The sequence below is a fragment of the Coptis chinensis genome, chromosome 2 (assembly GCF_015680905.1).
Source record: "Coptis chinensis isolate HL-2020 chromosome 2, ASM1568090v1, whole genome shotgun sequence".
NCBI classification, from domain to species: Eukaryota; Viridiplantae; Streptophyta; class Magnoliopsida; order Ranunculales; family Ranunculaceae; genus Coptis; species Coptis chinensis.
The window spans coordinates 29,251,804-29,279,644 of NC_141457.1; the positions used below are offsets into that span (position 1 = coordinate 29,251,804).

General features: G+C 35.8%; 1 protein-coding gene and 1 long non-coding RNA gene across 4 annotated transcripts; one reads left to right on the plus strand and one right to left on the minus strand.

Annotated features, from left to right (window-relative positions):
• Nucleotides 1–27,457, minus strand: LOC147515687 (DEAD/DEAH box helicase). 3 transcript variants are annotated; one of them, XM_086588537.1, is made up of 13 exons: nt 26,705–27,457; nt 26,038–26,263; nt 24,928–25,173; nt 17,482–17,616; nt 16,259–16,383; nt 5,624–5,763; nt 4,589–4,659; nt 3,735–3,896; nt 3,444–3,530; nt 3,076–3,249; nt 2,792–2,836; nt 1,467–1,823; nt 1–269 (listed from the first exon to the last, which is right to left on the minus strand). In XM_086588537.1, the coding sequence occupies exons 1-13, from the start codon at nt 27,298–27,300 to the stop codon at nt 168–170; spliced, it is 2,466 nt and encodes an 821-aa protein (XP_086444663.1). In that variant the 5' UTR covers nt 27,301–27,457; the 3' UTR covers nt 1–167. The 3 variants fall into 3 exon arrangements, 2 of the variants coding, with proteins under 2 accessions (XP_086444663.1, XP_086444664.1); XM_086588538.1 differs by having other exon boundaries at nt 26,038–26,323; nt 26,705–27,359; XR_015210779.1 differs by lacking the exon at nt 1–269 and having other exon boundaries at nt 1,731–1,823; nt 3,009–3,249.
• Nucleotides 11,786–12,470, plus strand: LOC147515688 (uncharacterized). Its single transcript, XR_015210781.1, has 2 exons — nt 11,786–11,872; nt 12,322–12,470. It is a non-coding gene; the product is annotated as an uncharacterized LOC147515688 (long non-coding RNA).
• Nucleotides 27,458–27,841: the final 384 nt, after the last annotated feature.

Below are 27,841 nucleotides of genomic sequence, written 5' to 3' on the forward strand. Positions count from 1 at the left end.
TTGGGATCTATAAAAGACCACCAGCCCCAGCATCAAGCGAGTGGCATCTCAAAGCTCTCTTTCAGAGAACTGGCATCCCGTCCTGTATTATCTTTTCACAATACCACGCATTGCAAAAGACACTATCTGAATCTGCAATTGCACATAGGATCTCTTTGTCAAGAGATTCAGTATTTCACTAGCGCTGGTAGAGAAGCATGAAGTTCAGCCAAGCATTGAAAGATCCAATTAAGGAGTTGTTCTCTTGGTAGCTCCAGAAGAAGTTCCGCCTGTGAGACAAAATAGTAAAAACAAAAACCAGACCAAAGAAATCATGTTAGATTCCTCTCCTCTTTCTTTCTGGAGTAAGTATTGTCAAGTTAAGTGGATCGGTAACCCTGTCTAATATTAAATTCTAGGACTATCAGAGTCAGTCAGTCAGACATGTAGGAACTAAATAATTGGAATGTTAGGTAACTATCATTCATGAAAGTGAATGGAAAGGACAATGGGCTTGAATGAATTTACACCAGTTTCATGATATTAGACCAGTTCCTTGACGCATTTGTGTTTGTGGTTTTGATTGGAGGAGTGCATGTATATGTGTCATTGTGTCCTTGAGGTTTCTTGATGGCCTGGTGCTAGTTCTTGATTAGATTGCTGGAGACACTTCGACAACATTGGAGGCAACCCATCAACACATGAGGTCAGAAGTCAAGGGTGACAATGGAAGCTCCATTGTGCTAGCAATACTGCAATAGTAAGGGGCTAAAAGGATATCCTTGCCTTGGGTATTCTTCTCTTGTTGGGACTTTCTAATGTCTGATGTTAGAGTTGTAGTTCCTCATAATGTCGTTACTTAAAAGGTAATAGGATGCGACTAGCTTGTAGGAATGTGAAGCCTTGAGACTATGTGGTTTGCACTCATGTATTATTATCCCCTCGCCCCCTCCCCACAATATCATGAAATCTATTTGGGAGTGATGCAATTGCATCTTTTAATTTACTGGAAGGGCCGAAGGTGTCTGCCTAACCTAAAGCTCTATTCAGCGAAATAAAATTTAGAAAATAAAAAATTTCTTTTATGGCAGAGTGGGAGGAGGAACTGAGTTGGCACTAATCATGTAACTTAAACGGAAAGAGAGGGAAAAAAAGGCATCACACGTCGACAGATTATAAATGTTTAGAATCTCAATTAAGATAAATTCTTGACTCATTCTAAATATATAAAGCAGAAGAATCAATACAACTAACTAAACATTCATTCAGATATGCAGTCTATAAGTAATCCAAGATAAAGAATGTGAATAAGACTAGTATGGTAGAGCATGCTCACATGCTTTTGATTTTCGGACACTATCTTACATGAGTAATTGGTTTGAAAAACAGAGAACCCAGTTGTGAATAGAAATCTAACACGCATATTCTATAAGATCATATTCTAGTAATTAGTAAACGGTGAGAGGAGAGAACTAATAATTAGATACCTTTATTTGGTTCTTCTCAAAAACCAGAGAGTTGCGATGTATATCTGAAATCATTGATTCTGTAATCAGCTGGAACACTTTCCTACTCATGTTTGTTGTCATACCCACCATCTTGCCTGAAGTATATATTCGGATGATCCCAAGATCTGCTGCCATCCTCTTCACATAAAGCTTTTTCAATAATATTTCCATCGATCGTGGCTCTTTCCCATACTGCCGACGCAAATTCTCTGTGAATTGCATTAAACTCCATATGTCCTTTTCAGCAGCTTTCTCAGCCTCGTTAATAATTTCCATGGGATTCTCCAGATAATTTATGTACTCAGAAGGGAGATGTGAAGTAATGTTTATATCAAGCTGCCAATCCATAAAGGCACAAAACATTAGTGAAATCCCTGCTTACTGGCGGCAATCATTATGCATAGTTCGTTTACTCTTTTAATTATTTATTTACTAGCACACTCCTTGCACCCTGCCCTGAGGGTGTGAAATACCAAAGATGGTTCTGATTGTAAAACTAAATACCATGTGGCATTGTGCAACTAAGTTTCAACCTTAACATTTTTGTAAGACTAAGGTTGCAGCTTATCATTCTTCGAAGCAAAATTAATTTTATAACTTTTAGAAACTTATTCTCCAGTAAGAGGTTTTTGTGGTGCCTCATAACCCGTGGTATGCAGACGTAGCAGTAAAATGTGTAAGCAATAAATCAAACTGAGGTAAAGTAACTGACATGTTTGTCAGAAAACATGTTGTAAGACAGCTGCATAAGCCATCCAACTGTTGAATGTTGATATTAGGGGAACAAACATAGCAAGAAACTACTATTCATTCGTGTGCCGATTCTTATGAAGAAATAAGAACTACTTTTATTTGCATTTTATTTTTTTGGTGAATGTACATAGAGACTTGATCCTAGGATATACTTACAAATGAAGAAGTGAAAGTTTATAACTTCATAACCTGGATATTAATGAATGTATTTGGTATGCTCATAAGGTCCAAAAACACAGGTGATTGCCGAACGACTAACCAGAAAGGAAGCACGTGGATTTCGTTCATGGTCAGAAAGCTAGATTTGATTTGCTTCTTATATTTAACAATTCCGAATGATCTAATCCATCAGATGCTTAAGTGCATCGGATTGAGTTTATACTATCACAAAGAAACCTGCTAGGCAGCAGTGTGACACCCATCATGGATGAAGCTTGTTTATGTGCCAAGCACCCTGTGTTGTGTATATAATTCTTTTCTATTATAGAAATGAAAAAAAAAACTTGAGCATGAATATATTGGAAAATGCTTATTATGATGTAGGCAAAAACCTGTACAGTCTGGTACGGAATTGAGATTAGCCTATGATCTTCAACCTGGGAATCAAGCAGATAGAAGTTAGAGCATCTAAATAAAAAAAACTATAGCTCCAGTTATTTTCATTGATGCAAGTCTCTCTTATTCAAGTACAAAATCTTAAAATTAGGGGAAATGTTGCAATACATCAATCAGGAAATTCTAAATACTTTAAGATAGTTCTGAACATACTTTGGAGGAAATGTTGCACTACATCAATCAGGAAATTCTCAATACTTTAAGATAGTTCTGAACATACTTTGGACAAGCTCTCAAAGAGCATTTCGAAGAACAGATCGATGCCTACATTTCCAACATCCCCAGTCTGTTGTTCACCAAAGATATTACCAAATCCTCTTATACCCATATCTCTCTCTGCAAGTTGAAATCCTTGGCCAAGATCACGACACTCTTCAAGAGCTGTTAGTCTCTCCTAAAATTAAATAACTGTCAATTACTTAAATTTTCATCAAATTAAATAGAAGCCTCAATAGAAGCGGATTACATAACGAGAAGATAAATGAACACTACACTGGTCATTAAATAATATATCAGTGGTGCTGGTGGCGGAAGAGGCTCCCTCGGGTAATCTTAAATAACTAAGTGGAGATGATATGGAGAAAATACCAGAGCTTGATCAGACAGCAGTGATTTATCAGGGTAATATAAGTGCGCATGGGCTTCTTTATCCGCTCGTCCCACTCTTCCACGTAGCTGTTATAATAATAAAAGCTCAAAAACAAAGACCAAATTACCAATAAAAAAGGGTGAAAATAGATGAAGCAAACTTTAGTGCATGCAATTGACTGATTTATGCGACTATCTTTATTATATAAAACATGCAAAAAGGGTATTACACAAGCGCAATCCAGAGTAGACAATTTCTTATTTTATATTAAGTATAGAAGGTGCCAAGACCTGATATAACTGAGCCAAGCCAAATTGGTGAACATCTTGGATTATTATTGTGTTAGCATCTTGAATGTCAAGCCCGCTCTCAACTATGTTTGTGCATATAAGGATCTTAGTTTCTCCTTGCGCAAAGTTTTCCATCGTCTTCTCAAGCTGCTTAGAATATTGCTGCAAGTAACAGATATGGAACCAGATTACATTATTTGCATTAGTTGTCATTTGTTAACAATTGTGCTAACAAATTGTAGAACAAAGTATCAATACATGAAATTTTTGAGATGTATAAGTCCAACTGCTAGAGTTCACTTGTAAAAATATCGAGGTGATCTATAAACAGGTCAATGGAAGTTTAATTCAAAAGAAGCACTCTAACAAGTCTAATTATGGCTATTATTAGGACTATTCGCTCAACATTACTTTTCGAACAAAAAATAGTTTGTTTTATATTGCCTAGATGACGTTGTTTTGTCCACACGATAAGAGTAAACAGAATCGTAAAACATGTAAAGTTAACTAATAGAGAAAGAGTAAGTTGTAATGTGGACCAGCCAATCTCCCCCATGAGCATAGCGGTGCAACACCAGTTGCCATGTGCTTGTAGCAAATGCGTATTTATATGACAACAGGTGTATTTTTGTAGCAACTTGGGCCATAAAGGTGACTAGCTTTGCCATGGACAGTCCATCTTTGTGTACTTGTAACACTTTTTTGTTTGTAATAGAAATGTATTTTATCGATTTAAAGAATAGTAACTATGCATTTCCTCTTGTAAGTGTTGAATACTTGCTTGCATTAATTAACCTCTATTGCAAATACAGAAAAGAAGTACCTCTAATTTGTTAAATAAAAGAAAACTGTACCTTTCCATGTGCAAGGGCAATATCAACATCTGGAAATGACTTCTCAAGAAACTCTTTCACTTCTTCAAGTCCTGGATTAAAAATTGTGAAGTATGAACTGACCAAACACCAAAATGCCAATCAACTCCACCTTACGAGGCTTTTAATCGCACATGGGAATATTTCCCATGGGAAACCCACTTTGTAGTCAAAATTTTATGCGTAAATGCAAACATAGCTACCATCAAGAGCAATCTCGTGGGAAAAGATTACATTAGGAAGGGTATGCTGAAAATTCTACGGAAGAATTCTTAGTAAAAATTCTTGAAGCTGAGGGAAAGTGCCCATGTATTTCTCATAAAATTTTCTACTAAAAAGTAACTTCCCTTGGGAAGAATTCCCATGTGCAATCAGACACCCTTAGTGTTTAAGTGTTTTCCAACCCTCCAGAAAATGGCAAAATTCAACTAACGTCTACGAATACAACTTGATGAGACGAAATGTAGATATGACTAACATAGAATTATGGGTTTTTAGACCTACTCCACCCCATATATAATTGGGAATTAGACATAAACCCCCACTCTAATTTTCTTTAGATGACTCTCATTGACCGTTAGTACGGGTTTTCTATTTTCTTCCAATAAAAAAATAAATAATAATCTAAAACTCCCATGATGAAATGCCGAATATGCCCTCAATAATTTCTATTTCGTATGCAATTTGCTATTTAAAATCAAGTCTTTCTATTCTACTATTTAACAAGCATGAACCGATGAACGCACTCAACGGGTGTTTAAAGTTTTAATTCATATATTTGATGGTCATTGAGGGCATATTCGGCATTTTATCACAGGAGTTTTAGATTATTATTATTATTATTATTTTATTGGAAGAAAATAGAAACCTGGACTAATGGTTAATGAGAGTCAAACCTAATTGACCGACATCAAGCATCAAAGTGGGGGGCATGTCTAAAGAAAACTAGAGTGTGGGGGTAAATAACCCTAGAATTATAAAATAAATTGCTCATTGAACATTTTGTAATATAATTACCTTTGATACGAGGCAAAACATAGAAAACTTTTCCACCACGATCCAACTCAAACTTAATTGCTAATAAGACCTTCTCTTCATTATAAGCTGATAGATGAGTTTTTATAGGAACCCTTTCAGGCGGTGGGGTTGAAATTAAACTGAAAATGAAAAGGAACATATTCAAGAGGAGACTTTCACATTTCGATAAACATTTAACAAATATTAGGGCAACATGGATGTTTTAGCACACTGAATTTGAATATCTGTTAAATTTAGTAAGAGAATCATTTCCAGAAAAAAAATATTAACTTCCCAAATCTTACATTCTTTCACCAAAATAATATATAGAACCTTGTTTTCCAAGTTTGTCCTGTTCTGTCACTTCAATCTTATGTCACTTCAATCAGGCATTTTCAGGAAATCCAATATTTAACTATTACTCCAACAACTAGCAATTACATTTCCAATCAGACCTCTGGACAAATATGTATAGTTGCATCCAATAACTACTATTTATATTTGGTCATCCAACTCAAAACCAATTGGTAATGAGTGAAGTGGGTTGAGACTCCCGATGTGAGAATACAAATTCTCAACACACACCCTCACGTGTGGTGTACATGTGGACACTTTTTTTAATGGGTAATGTGGAGTATCGGCTCTTTGGGCCATAAAAATAGCCCACATTGATACCATATTAAAAACCAACTGGCAATAGTGGAGCGGCCTCAGGATCTTTATATTGTTTTGTGACGTTTTAAACTCTCAAAATCTACATTCTTCTCATCTTTTCTTTTACAAAAATAAAAGATAACTTCCGCTAAACATAACAAAAAGATCCGTTACATCAACACTAATGCATTTAGCTATGTTACATGGACACGCCATATCTCAAAAATAATATGTGTCCGACACGGACACATTGTATGTGATATACCTCAGTTTTTATATTTCGTCCTGTCAGACACTTCGTATCCGTGTCGGATACGGACACGGGTACCCGTGTCCGTGTCAATGTAACTTAGGCATTTAGCAAGAAGCTAATTAAATCAGACCAAAACCTAATCAACGCAAAAAACAAAACAATCAAAGACACCGGGCCTAAATTACAGGAAAATAAAAACACAAATTCAAGAACCAAAATACAATAACATCCATGAAGGACGAACACCACACGAAAAAACCACCACCACCAGCAACTAGCCTTACAAATTTGAATCTATTATTAACCTCATCATCCCAGCCTTCATCGGAATATTCCGGGTCAGCTGCTCCTCATTATCTTTTCCGCCTCCGTCTTCAAAGTCCTTGCTACCCCTTTGTCCTCCTCTTCTCCATATGATCCACTAATTCTTTAATCTTCCAGAGTCTCAATGTAAGAGAAGGAGATGTTGGACACAACAATTAATGTTGAAAAAGTCAAAGATGTTATTATAGCCTTGGTGGTGACAAGGCTCCAGGTCCAGATGGCTTTCCTTTTGTGTTCTTATAAAGTAATAACAACCCTAGGTTTTCAAAGAAAACACTAAAGTCTCTCTTTTATTAACTGGATATCAAGTAACGTACAAAAAACTAATTTCTCTTTCTATAGAATTAGTTGTCTTCCTATTCAATCAACTTAACAAAACAGGGCTGTTTTCTGACTCACGGCTGAGATTCGATTTCAGGGAGTATAAATTGAGGGTCGGGACGAGTGCCACGATGACAGCGTGAGTTAGATTAGAAATTAATTAGATTATTAATTGTGACATTAAAAAAAAAAAAAAACCCCTTCGTTTCTACTTTCTCCAAACTTTCGTTTCCCTCTCGCTCAATTCTCCACTTTATGTCTCTCCCCCCCACCTTTTGCAAACAGTCAAAAACAAATCAGCCATCTCCTAATCACTCTATCAACATATTATTCAGGTATGGTTAATCTTTTTAAGAATTTCATTGCTTTTGTGTCCATTGCATTCATTGATTCAGGGAGCGGTTTCTTTTCTGCACATGAACAAAAGGTACTGATGGTATTGAACTTCTTACCCTTTATTCTTCTCCCAACTCTTCTTTATCTGATTAAGGAAAATTGTTTCGTCTGGTGAAACCAGGGCAACATTGACGACAAGCAAAGGTGTTGGCGCTGCTGCTCGGTTTTCGAAATCTGACAAATAAACTGAACGTGTTGGTAGTGGGGCTGGGGTTCTTTCAAATACCTTGCTGCTGAGGTATATCTCTCTCTTGCGCTCAATTGTTGTTAAAGTTTTCAAAGTAGTTCAGGTATTGGAAAAAAGGAGATGTAAATTTCATTCTTTGGTCATTTATGTATAGTAATGAATGAGACTACAAAGCTGGGAAATCTCATGCTGCTCTTCGTTTTAATGAGGGCATCAAATATTTTGTCTCTGTACAATATTCATTGCATTGAAATGAATGGTGTTCATCATATACTGAAACATGATTTATAGGTTAATAATAATAACTTAGTATGTTTATGTCAATCAGTTGGAAAACGTTGTTAGGGGTTCTTATGCAGACGTGGATTGGAGGCGTTCCTTCTACTTGAACTTCATTGCTCACACTTCATATGCAGTAACAGTTGCGATCTATTCTTTAAAGCTTTGCAAGAGCTGAAGCTAGCGTGGAAAAAGATTGGGAAAATGAATGCAGGTTGTTTGAGCGGAAATTGAATTGGGTAGGCAGGTGCTTTGCATTGCAATATATTATTTAATTTGCAAATATATATATATTTTTTCAGCAATGTTACTTCTTCCAATGCCTCATATGAGTATGTCAAGTTGTGTGTTTACTTTGAAGCAGGTGACAGAGCAAGTATTTTTTAATCAAGGTAGCCTTCTCCATAGCCACTTATCTGTTATTTTGGTTTCATTCCTCTTGATTGAAGAGTTAATAATTGATGGATTTCTGCTGATCTTTGATTATACAGAATGTGTACAAGCAAGGTTCTTTATTTACAATTGGTATTATTTTCTCCCCTTTCTTCGACCTGTCACTTCAGTTTCATGTTTTTTTTGTTGTTCCAAATTTTCCTGTAATTCGCATTGTATCGATTTTCACTATTATCTGAGTTTAGAAAGGTTTGGCGTTTGATGTGTCTTTTTAAAGATATTTGCGTAGTAGTGCATTGACACACGACATAAGATAACTTATTTGAGTAGTTATGAACATATAAAGGACTGAAATTTAACATTGATTTTGTATAAATTGCTTATTTTCGATCAATTGTAATTGTTTGTTTTTTTCCCCATAAGATAACTTATTTGAGCAGTTATGAACATACAAAGGACTGCAATTTAACATTTATTTTGTATAAACTGCTTATTTTCGATCAATTGTAATTGTTTGTTTTTTTCTCCATATTGTTACCAAATATGAGGAACACTAATTGATTTTTTCGTTTCTTTTCCTGGAAACCGAAACTCTTCTAACCTGTTGCACTTCCAGAACCTTTAATTTATGGTCTCTCTACCAATCTCTTTGTGGCCAGCTCTCAAATTTTCTATTTGCTTATAATTCAGGTATGGTTGGTCTTTTTAAAATTTGGATATTTCCCTTTAAGAATGGGCAATATTAGGATTGATTTTGTAGAGCTTGAATTTGTTTAGGTTTAATTTATTGACGAACTGTGGTTTTTCACATTGAATTACTTGGTTCACAAAAAACTCCACCTTTGCAACACATAATTGGGGTGTTCTTCACCGACAAAGGAGTGGAGAAGAAATTGCATGATGGGGCATTCTTTATGGGTATTTCATATCACGTAAGGGACCAATTTGAATTTAATGCAAATTTTAATGGTGCTTTTTTAGCTGATTCCACATAGGTAACCGATTGCTTATTACAATGATATTTAGCTCATAGTGGTTTTTCCATTCATGTCTACATGTCTAGGTGAGCAATTTCATGACATGCATATTTCTTTATGACACTTTACTTTTCATTTTAAGATGTTAGTATCCAGTAAGATGTGCAATGCTCTTGAAATCGTAACTATCAATCAAATTATTCTAAATTCCTGTTACGCATGCGAAAGTTTTCCCACGAAATTCTCCTTCAATTGTGATATTTAACATACTCATGTTCAATTCTGCGATTATTTATACCTTTTAATTTCCTTTCTTGCATATTGTTATATAAAACGCTCTCACTGCTTGATTTAGGCCTGATTGCATCACTGGGTGTTAATCTGTATCAATATGTTGGTTTTCCTCTTTCACACATCCGGCTTTTCTTATTTTTGTTGTTCCATTATATTGTGAGAATAGAAAAATCCACGGTGTATCTACATTAAATATAATTTGTAGAACTTTTGAGAACTCAAGTATTTCAAATTGTTGGGAATTGGTGCAGGCTTGAGCATTTTTCATGAAGATTTGTGCGCTTAATCAATTGGCATGGACATAACTAATGTGTGCTAAATTTGCAATGAACAAAACGGTGAGTACCAAAGCCACAACACCATGAATGGTGAAGGGAAGCGAGACAAATTTCAATAGCAAGTCTACACATAAAAAATTGCACTGGAAAGCGTACGTTTTACGTCAAAATTGGTAAGCCTCAACAGCTTAAACTTTAATTTATGATTGCTTTTTCTTAGGAACCTTATTAGTCCTAGGATGCTTTGAATTAGATGATTTCGCAAAGTTTTATTTGGGAGGGGGCAACGTGTGGTTTAAATATGACTATCGTCTGAACTTTGGTCTAATTTCTTTGTTGATTCCATTTTTCAATTGTTAAATTCTTTAATAGTTGTTCGGAAGGAGAGAATGGTTCTCGATATTTATTCAATTCAAAAGGGTCTGTTCTTTCAGGTCCTTTAAAGCCTGTAATGTCCTAGACCATATAGCTTTTCAATTTAGTGATTGGGCTCCCATTTTTCTTCAAGGGACATACCTATTACAGACAAATGCCACTTAAAAAAAATGCATTGTTTTTATTTAATTTGTTTGATGTTGAGTCTGTGATTTGGTTGGGTCATATATTATTCAGTCACCTTTTTCCTTAACATAATTTGGATGACACACGAGGACCTCCTGGCAATGAACTGAACCTTATAGGACTTAGTTGCGTAGAGTTGAGACGAATGCATGCATTATTGGTGTCTTAAACGGACTGGGACTAACTAGGTCCAGTGTACACATAGTTGAATTATGGAATAGTCATTTTGAACTATAGATTCCTTTCCTAGGCTTTTACAAAAGGTTTTGTATTATATTAAATTTAAAATTGCAACTTATTTAGAACTTAGGATTGTATGAAAACTAGATTGGGCTGTGTTGAAGATTCAGAATCAGTGATTCAATTCATTGTCGTTAATGAGCTTAGTTTTACCTTTAGCTTGAAGCTTGAATTAATCATCGTTTCGAATCTTAATCTTTTTTGGAAAATTGCAAATCTCAAAGCTTTTCAACCACTGAAGCTATATTTGTTTTGGATTTTGTATCCATAGTATCTGTTTTTATCACTGTACTTTTGTTAAGTTTGTTAATCTGGGAAATAGCTGTCTATTTTTTAAGAACCGAATTTTATTCTTAAGAACCGAATTGTTTTCATTGTTTTCAAACTCCAGTTCCATTCCTAAAACTTGAATTTTATTATTGCAAAATTTTCATTGTCCTCTATTTTATTCTCATGGATAGGCAGTAAGAGAGGACGAACCAACTGTAGTATAAGTATTGATAACATGGTCAATACACTTACTTGATATGTAGTGAGACACACTCAGTTTTTAGGACTTAACGGAATTTCCGACATTAAAGCAAATGTGAGCCGGTGAGAAAAGTTGTGGACTAATTGATAGCTCGAGCAAACACAAACACAAAGAAAATTGATTTAGAGATGTTGAATGGAGCAGTTAAGGTTGTGAGCTTCCCCAACTAATACTTTAGAGTTCTTGATCACACATTGCCCGAGTTCTCAAACACCACAAGCAAAGGAATAGGATAGGGACACCAAAGACTTGGTAATAGTATAATGTATAAAAATTTATATTCATGTAAAATGACAAGCAATTTTGAATTGAATGAAGAGTGGAGTGAATGTCGTTCCTTTCTTTTTTGCATATATTTACTCACACAAGATGTCTGTGCCACCAAAGCGTGTGAGTTGGATTAGAAATTAAATGGGATATTAATGCATTTTTCTGTTTTTTCAGTTCTTCTTCATTCATTTTTCTGTTTTTTCAGTTCCTTTGGCTTTTCCTTGCTGTCCAGACGCACGCTGCCTCAATTAGTCGCAGGAAGGGTTTTGGCTGACATTTACCTCTTCAAGGTGTGTGTTATACATAAGTTAATAATCTCCTTAAATGTGTTTTGATCATTTTTCACCTGAAAGTCTATTCTGTCATATATTTTAATACCAATAGTCTAAATTGATTGAGATATTCTTCATCTAATCGAATGTGATAAATGTTTTGTTGAAAGAATTCTTGAAGAAAGAAAAAAAATTCCAGGTCTGTCAAAGGCCTCACTAAAATTTGTGTTCTCGCCTCTTTTTTCCTGAAAAAATATATTTATCTTAAGAGGATCGTGATGAGTGCCACGATGACAGCCGTGAGTTGGATTACAAATTAATTAGATTCTTAATTGTTAAAAAACCTTTCGTCTCTCCAAACTTGGTTCTTAAAAGCTTCTCCTTCCCACCTTTACAGGTCTTGCTCCACTTCCACAACTTCTTCTAATCTTTTGCTATTGCTTGGTTTGATGATTTTGCGTTGTTAGTTTGCGAGGGAAAGAACAGCTTCCGAGAGATCTAAAGCCGTTTGAGGTGAATTTTATTGAATCCTCTTATTTGTTTTTTCTTTTTGAATTAAGAAATGGGTATCAAATAAATGTGTACCATTTTTTTAGCTTCGTGCTGGCGTCGTCGCTGGAACGTTTAATGGTGTTGCTTTGGGGTTGTTTTGAGCTTCATAAAAGCTGTTCTTTTGGTGGTTGTTTAAGAAATGGACATCAAATATTCTTTTGGCGTTGGTTAGACTTCAACTTTTATAATGGTTGTTTAAGTATTGTTTAAGGGGAGTCAAAAGATGATCCTATGGTTATACCCACACATAACTTGCTAATATTTCACAAAAACAATTATGAAAATAGGTTGTAATGCTTTCGAATTTCTCTTTTTAATTCTAATGACTATTTCCCCTTTTCGCAATTCTTCAATTTCAAGAAGGGGACTTCGAGTATCATTACTAAAGCTACTCTGGATAGCTCTTTTTGGCGTTGTTCACACCTGATTGGAAAGGGACAATTGGTACACTCTCCTGCTTGGTGTACTCATAACTTAATAATTTATCTGTATATGTCGTTGTCGTATGTTTACAGAGTGTTGTTTATTGTGAAATTTGATTCCAGGAAGGCGAGATTATGAGTAGTGGGCATGTGATGCTTGGGGAGGATAATGAAGTTGTAAATAGTATGTCAGTTTGTGTACAATTTTGTTATTTTGATATGCAAATGGTACATATACAAGTTTATTATCTAGCATAGGTACCATGTAAACAATCTGTTTATATGACATTGAGCTACGAGGGTTAAAAATTCCAAAGCATAGTATGGATTGAATTAAGAAATGGGTAACAAAGAAATTGTTTCTTCTTAATTGTTTCCTTTTTTGAGCTTCACGTATAACTGTTCTTTTAAGTGGCGTGAGACTTCGACTTAAGTGTGGTTGTTTAAATGGCGCCAAAAAAGGATTTAACAAAATGGTTCTACAATTATACCCACACACGATTTTATCATTGTTCACTTGGCAAGTTCTTAATCATTGGTCGGAATCACTGGAGTTATATCAGAGATTCAGAAGGAGAAGAAGGTCCGTAACTTATCTACTTACCAATACCTACTTTCTTCTCTAATTATCGCAAAAAGAAGAGTGTACAAAAAATAATGTTTGTCAGTGATATATTTTAACCTATTGATCCTCTATGCCCTGGGACTCCGGGAGTCCTTGCTCATCAATAATAATGGGGAGAAAAAATGAATAAGGACAAATATACGCGAGAGAGCATAAGGACAAGTTAGGGAGTAGAATACTTCTATAGTGTTTATAGTCTTTGTCACTATTTCTTTTATTCAAGTTATAATGCTTAAGATAATTATACTCTTGATACATTCACACATCCCCTCGATACTTTTTATTCAAGTTAGGGGGTAGAATACTTCTAAAGTGTTTATATTGATGCGTATCATTGAACCCTCTTTCTGGGTGAGTTAGGTTGTTTGACATTAATATTATTATGCATGTTGCTAAAATTGTGAGAACCTCTTTAAAGCATGTCAAATTCTTTTCTATTCCTTCTTAGATTCCATGTGATGGGTGCTAGACTACATTATTCTTTTAAATCGATTGATATGCTGTATATAGTTTGAGTTGGTTTGGGACTCAAGTTCACATATAAGTATAGCCTAATTTCCTTTGATTTCGGATATGGGTAGCCCGAAACGTTATTCCATTCTATCTAGGAATAGCACAAAGACCATTTGAAAGATGAATTAAAATTTGGGTGGCTCCGAGTCTTCTTCTTGCTATTTTATTAGAGCTCCTCATTAATCCGTAAACTATTAAGCTACTCGAAGATTTATTTCTTACAATTTGTACAAGTTATGCTTATTTCTTGCAAACATTGATGTTGATTTGTTTCATGCCTATTGTGGTCATATGTCGTGTTCAAGTTTTGGAGAATGCTAACTTCTCATAATCAGACCTGTTCAAGCTTTTCCCATTACAAACTCTGTTATTATATTCATCGTTGTACCCCCCAAGGACATGAGCAGAAAATCATTTTGCTTCTTCAGATGTTGTCCATTGCTCACAAGGAACTTAAAACTGAAGTTGAAGGCTGTTTCCATGACACTTGGGTGAAGGGGCTATTCATTGTTTTATATTTACTTTCTCTCCATATGTATTATTATTTGCATGGAATAAGTACGACTAATTTCTCTTTCAAAAAGCAATAAAGCCCATTTTTTTTTTAATTGTATTGTCCCTGTAGAAGAATCACACAAAAATACATGCTTTGATATATTATAATTTTATACTTTTTTTCCTATTCCTTTCTGAACAGGAACACCTTTTATACAATTGAATCCATGGGTAGATTACGTACTTAGAGAGGAAAGGTGGTTCATCGCTTGAAAGTTGACCCGTACTTGCTTACATCTCTAGGGTGTTTATATAAGTTCTCCTTGATATGATACTTCTTATTTTTTATTATTTTGCTATGGTTTAGTGGGTAACTAGGGTGTTATTGATTCTAAAAAGAAATGGGGAAATGGGTGTGTCCCCAACTGTCATGACATATGAGTTGTTAGTTTGTATGACAGATCTGTGAAATATGCATTGAACTAATCAAGGGAGTTCAAAGCTTTGGCAATAATGAAAGAAATTAAAAGTTGCATAATTGATAGCTAAAATAGCATGAGTGCAGGACTGATGCCTTTTGCTAGAAGGATGGTTTGAAATATCTTGATGTACTACAAGCAATGAAGAACAATTGCTTAAAACCTTTTTTTTTTCTTTGTTGTTGTTCGCTTTGGATGGTCGGACTAAAATACTTACTATATATCTAATATTTTCCTAATTTACTACATTTCAGATTTTGTTTGATCGTCCCTATGATATTGTTTGGAGTTTGAATATTATTAAATGATCACCCTTACATTTCCAATTATGCCCAAAACTCCTAAGTTTTGACTTAGTTTTTGAACTAATATGTTGTGCTTAATCTTTCAATCTTTAGGGTAAAGGCCAATGTTTAAGGTGCATAGTCAATTACATGCTTTGGGCTACTTTTATGTTGTAATATTTATTTTCTCAACCGTTGCAATGGAATGTTGTTTTTCCGTACTAATTGAGTATGTCTTTTGTGTTTCAAGATTAGCATTGCATTGGATTAGCTGAACGAATGTGAACAGAGGAGGTTCCAAGATTGAATTGTCATTTGCGAATTGGGAGGGTTTGTTAAACACTTCGTTGAATATGACCGGAGAAAGACAATACGACATTTTTGTAAAATCATTTATGTTGTAGTTATTTAAAAATCAATGTAGAAGTTTGTTATTGAAGTACTTTACCCATGTTATTATACGATAGCTCTTATCATATAGAACAAATGAATTGGAATGTTTATTCCTTCAATTGTTCTTTAACTTTTGACAGCACCGTAAGAAATTTTAAAGATATTCCATGCCTTCAATTCCGTGCCGAAGGCACGGGCACTAGCTAGTAAGATACACAAACAGAAACTCCTATATGGATCCTAAATCCTAATTAAACTCACACCCGTGCCACACTTTATTCAACATAGGATAGAATAAGATAATAGCATCAAAGGCATAGATGCACCACAGCAAGAATTTGAGCCCATAAAACTGATGAACACCACTTCAAGCCTTCAAGGGAAAGTAACGTGAACAACTAAAAAAGAAAGGGTTTAGAAGTTGCCAGTAACCTAAGTGAGTAGTTATTACAAACAATGACACTGGGGTTGGCCATTAAAACATTCGTTACTTATCCACTAGAACATATTCTTCAGTAATTTCCATTTATCTCACAGTCCAGAAAAACAAAAACTTATCTAAAACATACAAAGCAACTAAGTAACAATGACATGAAAATCTACACACTATCACACTCAGTGTACCCATAATAAACTATTACCTGGCGTCACGAAACCCAGTCAAAGCTAAGTACAAAGTCCTTGGTATAGGTGTTGCTGATAGGGTGAGAACATCGACAGAAGTCTTGAATGAAGCAATCTTCTCCTTTTGTTTGACACCAAACCTCTGTAAAGAATTTAACAAAAAACATTGATAACATAATCTCTTGTACTCGGATTCTCTAAATGCTATAAGGATTTTACAACTAAAAGAGAGAGCACCTTGGTACCGCCAGAATGTAGTAAATGCTATTTTTGCTTTAGTTAATAGTTTTACTAGTGTAGAATTTTGTCATGTATTTCGAGAAACAAATAGGGCTGCAAACCACCTTACAGGGTTGTGTGATACTGATACCCCTGGGCAAGAGGGGTATGATAGAAAGGCGCCTAGCCTGGGTTTGGGTGACGGTTGCGCCATAGTGTGATCCTACCTCGCTTAGTTAGTTGTCCAAAGATCCTAGCTATGAGTAATTGATCTACCAAATTCTAACGTCGAGGCCTTTTCCGGAATGTTTGGCTATGGATTTCGTAGGAACTCCACAGTTAAGTGTGCTCGGGCGGAAGTAATCCAAGGATGGGTGACCTCCTGGGAAGTTGTTGTCCAGAGTCTGAAAACCCCACACTGCCGGAGGTCCGCAGTGACTAAGTAGGGACAATATTGACATAGTAGGATGACGCGGGTCATTACAGGTTGGAAATTTGTAATGGGTGTTTGTATTTTGTACCTCCTTTGAGTTTAGAACTCTCATCATAGAAGTTGTTGTCTAGAGTCCGAAAACCCCACACTGCCAGAGGTCCGCAGTGACTAAGTAGGGACAGTATCAACGTGGTAGGATGAGGCGGGTCATTATAGGTTGGAAATTTGTAATGGGTGTTTATATTTTGTACCTCCTTTGAGTTTAGAACTCTCATCATATGTAGAGGAAGACAAACGCGGAAAAGTTTATTTTAGATTCTAATACAAGTAAGGGTCAGCCTTACCCTAAAACTTATTCAAAAAAATAATAATCTCTTGTAGGTTTTCAATTACAAACCAATTACAACTAGGATTTGGAGTGAAGTTGTGTAAAAAAGACATTCTGAGCCTTCAAATCTTAACTTAATCATAATTTATCATTACAATCTTCTTGTTTATCCAAGAAACTAAGCAAGTAATTATACACCACGTAGGCCTTTTCAGGCAGGGCTGAAAAAGAAGAAAACATTACAAATGAGAGGGGCACACCTGCTCCTCGTCAACCACAAGTAAACCAAGATTGTTATACACCACACGGCTCCCTAAAAGTGCATGAGTCCCAACAATGATGTCCAGATCCCCATTTTTAATCATTGAAAGATACACCTCTTTCTCAGACCTGGTCTGCAAATCGCAACAGAATACATCTCAATAAATCAGAATCATCACAGCACTCTGAAATGGAGAATGAGAAATGAGTTGCCAGTATATACACTGTTCCTCAGAAAAGAAATTGATTAAAGCGGCACAAAAAACCTAGATTTTGATTGCATCAAGATTTATAAGCCTGTAATGTTAATAACTTGTAAGCCTTTATTTGCATGATCCTCATGTAGTAGGTGTGAGTGTGTGACATCTCTTTCTGATACTTCAATACATACCTTAAATGGTGTGTTAATGTCTTGGATGGTCCATTTAACATTGTTTAAGAAATTAGAAGCAAATAAAATTAATATTTAAAACTTATTACTACGTGAACTTTTTGTTAGCTTCGCCTCCGTTACAAAGTGGGACTACAAGACACGACCGTACTTGACCAATTGTAGACTAAACCTATATACTCTAAAACCTAAGATACCTAATTTATATACCTTCTCACAGTCCCCCTCAAGCTGAAATAACAGACTCCATATTTGTACAATAAAGAAGTAGCAGCACATTCTTTAAATAACACAACATCACCTACCTCCCCCAAGCCTCAATCAGGCGCCACAAACTTCAACCAAAAAACAATTGGCACTGCAGAATCACCAGCATCCACAAACAAAACATTGACAGGCTCACGGGCACTAGTATTGCCAAGGTAATATGAGATGACCAAGGTGCAGTGCATAAGACACAGAGTGCCAATGAAGAAAAAAAGTTTGTGCTATATCTTTAACTCATGTCTGTTGCCAAAGGACTATAGTTTGTTGGTAAAACTGGTTTAAGAAAGATACGGATGCAGTCTTACTCAAGATAAGCAATCAAAATGAGAACAGATATTCTTAGGCCTAAATGGAGGGTGAAATGTCTAGTTGCAGAATTTAGAAGGATGATCAACAAGTTGAATGTAACGCATACATGTAGAAGCCAGCCAGTTGTCAGATGTAAATTATAATGACCAACTTATGCACTGACAATGCGGAAATTCTATGTTGTTGTAATCCTAAGTATGAGGACAAAACTCAATGGGTATGTAAGGATGTCAAATGCTTTCTTGTTCAAGAATTTAGTTTCTATTAATAAAAATCTGGTCCAGGTCTGCCTAACCAAAGATTGCTTCATGCAAGAAAAGAGGCACTAGTATCACGTACTAGGAGGCCAAAACATGCCACAACCAGTCGACCAATAGTAAGACATAAAAAGTGTTCCTCAACTAGAGAAACCACACAGACAAATCACAGAGAACACTGGTAAATGCATGAGTTTTGATCGCAAGAACGTGGCATGATAGTAGCTATAACTTTACCAAAAGTTAGAAAACCATGAAGGTGTGCCTTAGCGCAACAGTAAGGTGTGCCATTGTGACCAGGAGGCATGGGTTTGAATCGTTAAAACAGCCTATCCGCATGCGAGCATAAGGCTCCGTATATCTTAACCTCCCCAGATCCAAACACTGACGAGAGCCTCATGCACTAGGATAGCCCTTTTTCAGGGAACTCATGCACTGTGATATACTTTTTTCAGGGGAAAAAAAAGATTACCACTTTTTTCAGTCAGTGGAAATTGTGAAAGCCTGCTATCTCCTTTCAACTGAGTGAGCAAGTTGTTTCGACAACAATATGCTTCAACACATTGAGAGCAATATGATGAATAAAGCACTAAGAAACAGAGGAAAATTAAAGGTTGGGACTTGGGAGAGATGAGATTGAACCAAGAAAATGGTTGTCTACCTACACAAGATCTGTTTTTCTAGGAATCAAGTCTCAACATAGTTCATATTGTGAGAGAAAAAAGTTTTTATATGAATTGAGAGGTTGAGTCCTAAGAGGACTGTTTGCTTGAATCACAAAAATCATGATCTTTGAACTTCTATCATTATCTCTTATAATAATGAACCTACACATATTCAAAAATAGACTAATTATTGGATGTGGCTAGGGCTAAGCCACTGGGCTTAACTGCTGAACTTGGCCTAGTATTAGGCTGGATGCCTGGATTTATTGGCTTTATGAGCCACAACGTGGGGGTCTATACATCACCCCCTCTTTGGCAGATGGGCAAAGCCCATGCGGCCAGGGGCGGATCTAGGATTTTAGATAAGGGGGGCTGTCATGGAGTTAACCTTTAAAGATTTTTTTAGGAACCAATAATCAATGTCTACGGAAAATTATCTAAATATCTATTTGAGTTTATAATTAGCTAGCATTGATAAACAAAAGAATTATCGTTTTTATTACCTTACCCAAAATGGACAAAATAGTATTTTCACTATAGACCTAGACAAATATAACAAATAAATATGCAAAAATAACATAACACATTAGCATCACACTAGTGAAGTTTTGACCTGCGTGGATTCTTATCAAATATATCTATTATTGCATCTAAATCAACTTCTTTAGCAAATTCCCGTTCAATGTAAATAGTCATGCAATATGCAAGAAATTCATCCCCCATCTTGTTACGATGTCGTGTTTTGAGCAATTTCATAGCTGAGAATGCTCGCTCAGAGTTGCCGGAAAAAGGGAAGTGTCAAGACAAGACGAATCAATCTATCAATCAAATAATAGATCTTGATCTTTCTTGTTTCAACTAGTCTTTGACATAATTCGGAGATGGTAGACAATTTCTGAAAAAGATGATGCTTGAGCACATCAAGTTTGTAATGTTTGTTGATTGACTTCTCAAATGATGTATCTCTTGTTTCGTGAAGTCTCCACAATAAAACTTTTCTGCGAGTTTGCAAATGTCATCAATGTTGAAGGACTTAAAAGCATCTTTCGGATCCAAAGCAGAACTAAGATAAAGAAGCTCTATTGTTTCTTCTGGAAATCTATTACAGCATTAAATAACTCGACGCGGTAGTGATGCTCAACTGTAATGTAATCTTTCTCACCGGGCAAGAACGACTGTACCGCCATGTGTCGAAAGCACCCATATCGGCATATAAATGTCATGTTTTTTGCAAAACAAAATCACATCACTAAGGAAAGCGTCCCAAGAAGATCCTCTTAATTCTTGAAGAAGTGCTTTCGTACTGGAGACTAAGCTGATAGCATTTAAAATGTCTTGGGACTTTTCTTACAGGGCTTTACACAAAACATTAGTAATTCCCATAGTCTTATGCAATAAATGAAAAAGAAAGACAAACTCAAAACTTTTCATTGCAAGAATAGCACCTTTAGCTTCCCCACGCATAGAGTTGCTTGACCGAACTATACAAATTGAATCAAACATCTCTTTCAGGCTATAAACCGAAGCAAAATGAGAACTCCATCTAGTATCTCCTACTCGTTGCAAAGTAGAAACTTGATTAGCTCCTTTTCCAGTAACAAGTTCACCACTAGCTACCAGCATATCAATTTCATTTTTCCGAGTATCTTCCAACTCCCATTTACGGCTTGGTAACATGAAGATTAACAATAGAAGCCAACTTGGAAAAAAACAACCAAACATCAAAAACATCTTTAGAAGCCGCAACTAAAGCAAGTTGTAGACGATGTGCAAAGCAATGCACATAATATGCATATGGACACTCTTTCAGAAACAATGCCTGTAATCCATTCCATTGACCACGCATATTGCTAGCACCATCATAACCTTGACCTCTCATATTTATAATATGCAAATTATGGCGAGCAAGGATATTGCATATAGCTTCTTTCAAAGTTAAAGTGCAAGTGTTTTTAACACCAACAATACCAAGAAAATACTCTATAACAAAACCACCTCTATCAACAAATCTTTAGGACAATCGTCATTTGCTCCTTGTTTGAATTATCTTGTGCTTCATCAACAAGAACACAAAATTTTGCATCACCAATTTCCTCACGAATTCTCTCTCTCACTTTATCAGCATAGATATACAAAAGTGTCTTTTGAATTGAATGTGAGGTATATGTGGCATTTCTCGGAACATCTTTTAATAATTCTGCAACCTTGTCATTCAACATCGCTGCAAATCACAACACCCCTTGAAATTTCCACCATTTTTTGACTTTTGGACTCGTCATGGCCACTAAAAGAAATCCCCTTGTAGTCAAAAAATTAAATACACGAAGAATAGCTTTGACTAGCAAACGGTTCTTAACAACCTCTTCTTTAGATAGATAATGTATTTAACACATTATCTATATGTCGAGAAGGATTCATGAAATTTTCACAAGCTATCATCGCCGACTCCTATGGGGTGAGCATGGACCTCCTTCATGTTGCAAAAGGAAGACTTCTTTCCATTATTAATCTTCTTCCAACATTTAAAACCTTCAACGGTGAATGCGGGGACGCTTCGGGCGGATTTGTTTCAAATATAAAACATGGAAAACAATAAGTTCTATCTCAGATGAAGTGAGTACTCTAGCCAAGGAAAGAGTGTGAACCAAGAGGAGTTGAACCGGCGAAGTTTGCTTTCGAATATGGTGGATGGATACTTTTTCTCACCGAAGTTCAAGTAACCAACGCCCCTTTCCAAAAAAAGCTCGTCGAACATCATCTTGTTGATTAACCGGGCAATTATACATTGGAATACGTTTACCCGGATCACGTTCAAATAATGATGTGGAGTCAACTTCTTCAACACTAACTTTTTGGGCCTGAGGAGAAGGTTCAACTTGCTTAATTTCAACAACTTGAACTTGTGAAGGAGGCTGGCCATCTCTATCAAGTCTTGAAATATCAAGACTAGATGATGTAGAAGTTACATCATTTTCCGGAGTGACATCTTTGGGTTTAAGGAAGGAAAACATGGTTTTCATTTTCTTACGAGCTTGATGTTCAGACATTCTTACCTAAGATAAATCATAATAATTTCGTAATCAATAGTTTGCTCTATACTAAAAAACAAAAAAAAATATCACAATAATAACTACAATAATATTCAACTAATTAAATAAGACCAAAAATTAAATGACAATCTAATAATCCAATATAAACTACAAGTTAACAAGACAATAAGTCAAGTAGAGAACACATTAGTATTTGAAAATTGAAAAACAAAAACGAAATAAAAAATATAGGCATAATGCAAAACAATTTACCTTAGCCCTTAGGTAATGAATAGCCGAATATGAAATAAAATGATAAATAGATTAGGTGTGGAATTGGAACTGCTGACTGGAAGAAGACAATAATAGAGAACAAAATTTTCTTTTGCGAACAGTACGACACAAAGGGCTATTTTGTTTTTTTGTTGACCTTTCAATTTTTTTTTTTCGGTTTTACTTTTTGACTAGGAACGTGACTTGAGAAACTGGGATTGTCACTTGTGAGAAACTGGGATAGTGACTTGTGGGCCGGGGGGATTGTGTTGTGAGTTGTGATTTGTGAGAAATGAAACCTCTAGGATTCCCTTTTTTTTCGCTAATAGGAACAGCAAACAAGACGAGAACAAACTGGGATTGATTGCGACTTGTGGGCCTATGGGCTAGTGTTCATACTAATATTTTTTTTTTGTGGGGAAAGTTTGGGGGTAGCCCCGGTCAGCCAACCTTTAGATCCGCCCCTGCATGCGGCAAAGAAGTGTATGCAGAAAAAGGATGGGTAGTCATGAACAAAGGTAGAAGTTTTAAGACCGGGTGGTGCAACACAAAATTACCACTTTAAGGAGTAAGGGCCAGCCTTGTTTAAAAAGGTGTAATGAAAAGTTAAATAATGGGACCAAATATAAATCCAACTCTATATGTAAAAAAGTTTAGTAAACAAGCTTTTGACCGGCCCATATGACCAGCTTATTGAAATAAAATTGAGGTAGTTGTGTAACAAAACCAAAAGTCGAGAGAGTATAATAGTGGTAGGGCTGACTTAATAAAATTAATTGGAAAGAAAACAAAACTGTAAAAGATTGGCTTGTTGGACATTAAGTGTGTAAGCAGAAAATAAAAGTGCAGTGGTAGGGCAAGCTTAAACTAGGATAAAGTCTTGATTTGGTACGGTACTAATTTTGGTAGGCTAATAGAATGTTTTATGGGACTAGGCTGGTTAAAAGAAGCAAAAGATTGCTCATATGTACATAAATGTAGGGAATGGTGAGGCTGGCCAAGTAATTTATCTTTCCAAACAGTTGACCTTTACCTTATCCAGCCGGTCCTACTACTTTCCACCTCACGCCAACTTCTTTTCTAAATTGATGGCCTGCCCCACCATTCTCTACATTTAAGAGAAATTGTGATTTGATTTTGAATTGCTTTTTGTTTAAATCTTCATTTTCAAGTTGTTCAAATCTAAGGTTGTAGGCCTTTGGAAAAGTTATAATTGATTTCATTGATATGTTTGGTTTTGTTTAAGGAAAAAGTTTCCTTTTGTGTGTGTTCTTGTTAAAGGGCACGGATGACAAACCCTAAAATCGGCATAGATCAAGGAATTCGAGTCCAAGATCATTCTTTGTGCACTTGTGTGTGCCACCAAAGTAACACGAAGCCCACAGTCATGGTTCATGTGCTATTTGATTATCGTACCTTTCTTGTATTCTTGTTTATTATTTATTGCACGATATACAACTAAGAAGTAGCTCATTCAGCACAAAATCTATCTAACAAAATACATTGGTGTGGGACTCGCAGGGCCCCATCTAACGGCTCACACTCTTTCTCCCATCTTATGACGTGGCCATATCAATGGATTCAATACTTTTGAGTTGTTTAGTCTCTTTACGTGTGATTCACTCAATCACACTTGGCAATAAGTCAAAAAAAATACCTACTATGGTGGGTCAGTGTTGTCCCCCATGTTAGTCAACATTAGCTGCTGGGTAATTTGCTTATGGGCCTGGTTCTCTACAGGCCGGGGCCAATCAGTGCCGGGCAAATACTAGTAACTAATGAATGAAATGAGACAAGAAATGAGCTCATACTTTTAATGTACCAACACATAGAATAAGCAAAGACATCAAAGTACAAATTCAAGTGATCATCTAAGGATGGTAACGATAGGAACATCCTTCACCAGTGTTTGGTTTCAAAACGACTAGTACATATACACCGCACACCAACGTGCATCCTTCACTATCTAAAAGGCACAGGTGTTGAGTAGGTGCTTGGGTGAGCACAGGGTTTAGATGAGATAGATGACAATAGGTGAACCTAGGGCAGGCTTTCATTGTAGAGATCCTTAAATGGAAGTCACATTTGCTATAGACTTAATACAAAGAATATTAGCACGTTATTCAAAACAGAGGTCCGAACTACACTTACGAATGAATTAAATCAAATCATGCTAAGATTTCATAGGAAGCTTGTTTCAAATAGGGTGGATCTAAACCTGACCATAAACTCTGAACAAGAAAAAAATTCTCACCTGAAACCTGCTTAAAAGTCCAACCTTGATGTGAGGATACTGAGAAAACCGCTCAGAGACAACATCAAAATGCTGCTTCGCTAGAACAATAGTTGGTGCTAGAACCATAGCTTGTTTACTTGTTGAGACAACAGAAAAGATTGCACGAAGTGCAACTTCAGTTTTACCAAACCCAACATCTCCACAAATTAGTCTGTCCATTGGGGTTTCTCTCTCAGTCAGATCCTTCTCAACATCAATGAAAGCCTGAAGATGATAAGTGAAACAGTGTATATGTAAATTGTAATAGGCATATAGCCAAATGGAACTTGAAAGGTATTGCTCCATCAATCTCAGACCGAAAGTAATATCAATATATCTTAAATAGTGCCAAAACTATGTCACCAACTACAGTAACATGTATATCAAATGATGTAAATTATATTGATCCATTTTCTGCATTTGTATGCACATCTCAGTTTTGAAATACCAGCGAGAAAATGAACCAAGCTTCAGTCACTCATTTCCAGGCTCCATGAGGAGTGCTGCAAGCCGGCAAATCTTGCTTGGAAGTGGAACAAGATTGATCAGTGATCATTCCTAGAAGTTTGGGTTTCGATTTAGAGCCCTAACTGATAACTCAACATAATGAGGCAATGATTGTCACTTTCAATAAGAGAAACTCAAAAAAAAAAAGTTAAATGCAATGAGGTAAAAACCGTTGCTCATAAATAGGGCTTTCTTGCTAGCCAAGATAGTAGTTCCCTAAATGGACTAAGCCTTAGTGAATGTCTTACTATAAAGCCCAAGTTTATATAACCCTATTATTTTTTTTATTATAAAGATCGAGTATTGTTATTTTTGCCAGTGCTTTTTCCTTTTGTTTCTACCCTTTTTAAAAGCTTAAACTTATCGAAAAACACTTACAATAAATTGTACGGATATGTAATTTATATTTTTATTCAAATATACACGTGCAACGCATGCATGGACAACTAGAATATGAGTAGACTTATCAAAAGACTATTTGCAGACTGATGACGAGAAAAAACCAGAGTTGAATGCAAATGTTAACCACTTAAAGTAATAATAATTCATCAAACAGAAAATACTTGGAAATATAAGTCGTACCTGCTTTTGATCTGGAGTTGGCTCATATGGAAATTCAGCAGCAAATTCAGCCATTGCAGTTGTTTTCGGGTATGGGGGTCTCTTCTGTTTGAGCCTATGTAAGTACAACTCCATTAAATCAACAACCATCTTCTGAATGGCAATCTTTCCTTTTATTCTTCTCTTCTCCCAGACACTAGTATCGCTTAATTTGCTCAGTGTCCTTGGCCTTTTTGATTCATTTGGACTGGAAAAGCAAGAGAACAGTTTTTCATTCACCCTATCAGAAACTTATTCATCATTCAACCTAGACATTTGGAAACAGAAAAGATTCTTAAAAAATGTACATGAGCAGAAAATTGTAACGATTTCTGCTACTAGCCTCAATATAGTAGTTTTAACTTTTAAGTGTGTGAAACATCAAAATTTAAATTCTCAAACTACAAATCGATTGTAACACTTAAAAAAGTACACATAGAAACAAGAACATCATCAAAAACCATAAAAACCCGTGTGTATAAAAATGTTAACAGAATATAGCAATAACCAATCTTCTTAATTCTAACATAGCCTCATTTGTAAGTGATCAAAGTTTAAATTCCCAAACTACGAATGTATTATAAAACTTAATAACTATATTACATGAATAATAGAACTAGTACATATAATAAATAAATAAAACGCTTACAGATTGTATCGGTAAAGCATTTTGGCCGCTTGTTTAACAGGTAATTTGGCCATACCATCAGCATACTCAATAAAAACATACTCAATAGGTTTAACCCCATCTTTGGAAACATCAAACTTAATCCCAACAAACCTCCCAACACCAACCTTCTTATGCACAACATAATCACCAGAATGTAATGTATACGGGTCCACTTTATAACTAAACGCCCCACCCTCACTATTATTATTATTTCCACCAGTTCTATCTCCTTTTAATTTCTGTAATCCCTTTTGTTGTTGCTCTTTAACTAATTGTATATACTTCTCTGCTTCCTCTGAATTTATTGTGTTGTTGTTGTTGTTTCTAGAAGCACCTTCTCTTTTACTTAAATCGCGGCGGATACGTTCGTTTAAAAGAGTGATGTCATCGTCTGACGTGGACTCGATTCTTTTTGGTTGGGTGATTACTGTTTGTTTTTGTTGTTGTTGTTGGGTGTAGACGGCAATTGTTGTGTGGAATGAGACATTTGGTTTTCTACTAGTTTGCCGACATGGACAAAGAGAAAATGGTTTGAGATTTAAGATTGGGAATAGAGAAGGTTGAAGAATTATCATGGTTTGGAAAGAATAGAGGATTGAGAGCTCATAAACTAATAAGTTTATTTTTAGATAGAATTATAGGAAGAATTTGGCTTGAAAGTGAATAGGGACGAAATTCCGGAATGAAATACGCCGCGGGAAAGATATTTTGTGGCTACGGTCATGGCGCGTCTATTGATTTCAGAATTATTTTGCTTTAAGAATGTATTTCGTATTCATCAACTGTTCCAAAGATTACATCGACGGCCCCAATTTAACCGAAATAAAATACACGAGTTTTTTTTGGTAACTAAAATACATGAGTTTCTAATCAACTCACAACAGTTTCTCTCACTGCCTTGTGATCCGGCAACGCAACACCACGACCGTATCTGATCACCCGGAGATCTCTCTCTCTGTCTAACTCGGCCACCACCACTAGCTCTCTTGAGCTTCTCTCCCAACGGGGGTCTAGCAAGTCTCATCTTCCAGCAGGATAAAAATGTTTCTGGTCTTGGTTGATGCTTTTCTATATGCTATTACAAATTTGATTCCTCAATCCTGCCGGAAAGATCGG

Coding starts and splice junctions, on each gene's coding strand:
- LOC147515687 (XM_086588537.1), bottom strand. CDS start 27,300: ATGATAATTCTTCAACCTTCTCTATTCCCAATCTTAAATCTCAAACCA. Junction 16,384..17,481: donor TTGTGGTTGACGAGGAGCAG/GTGTGCCCCTCT, acceptor AATTCTTTACAG/AGGTTTGGTGTCAAACAAAA. Junction 2,837..3,075: donor TCTTTGAGAGCTTGTCCAAA/GTATGTTCAGAA, acceptor CTTGATTCCCAG/GTTGAAGATCATAGGCTAAT.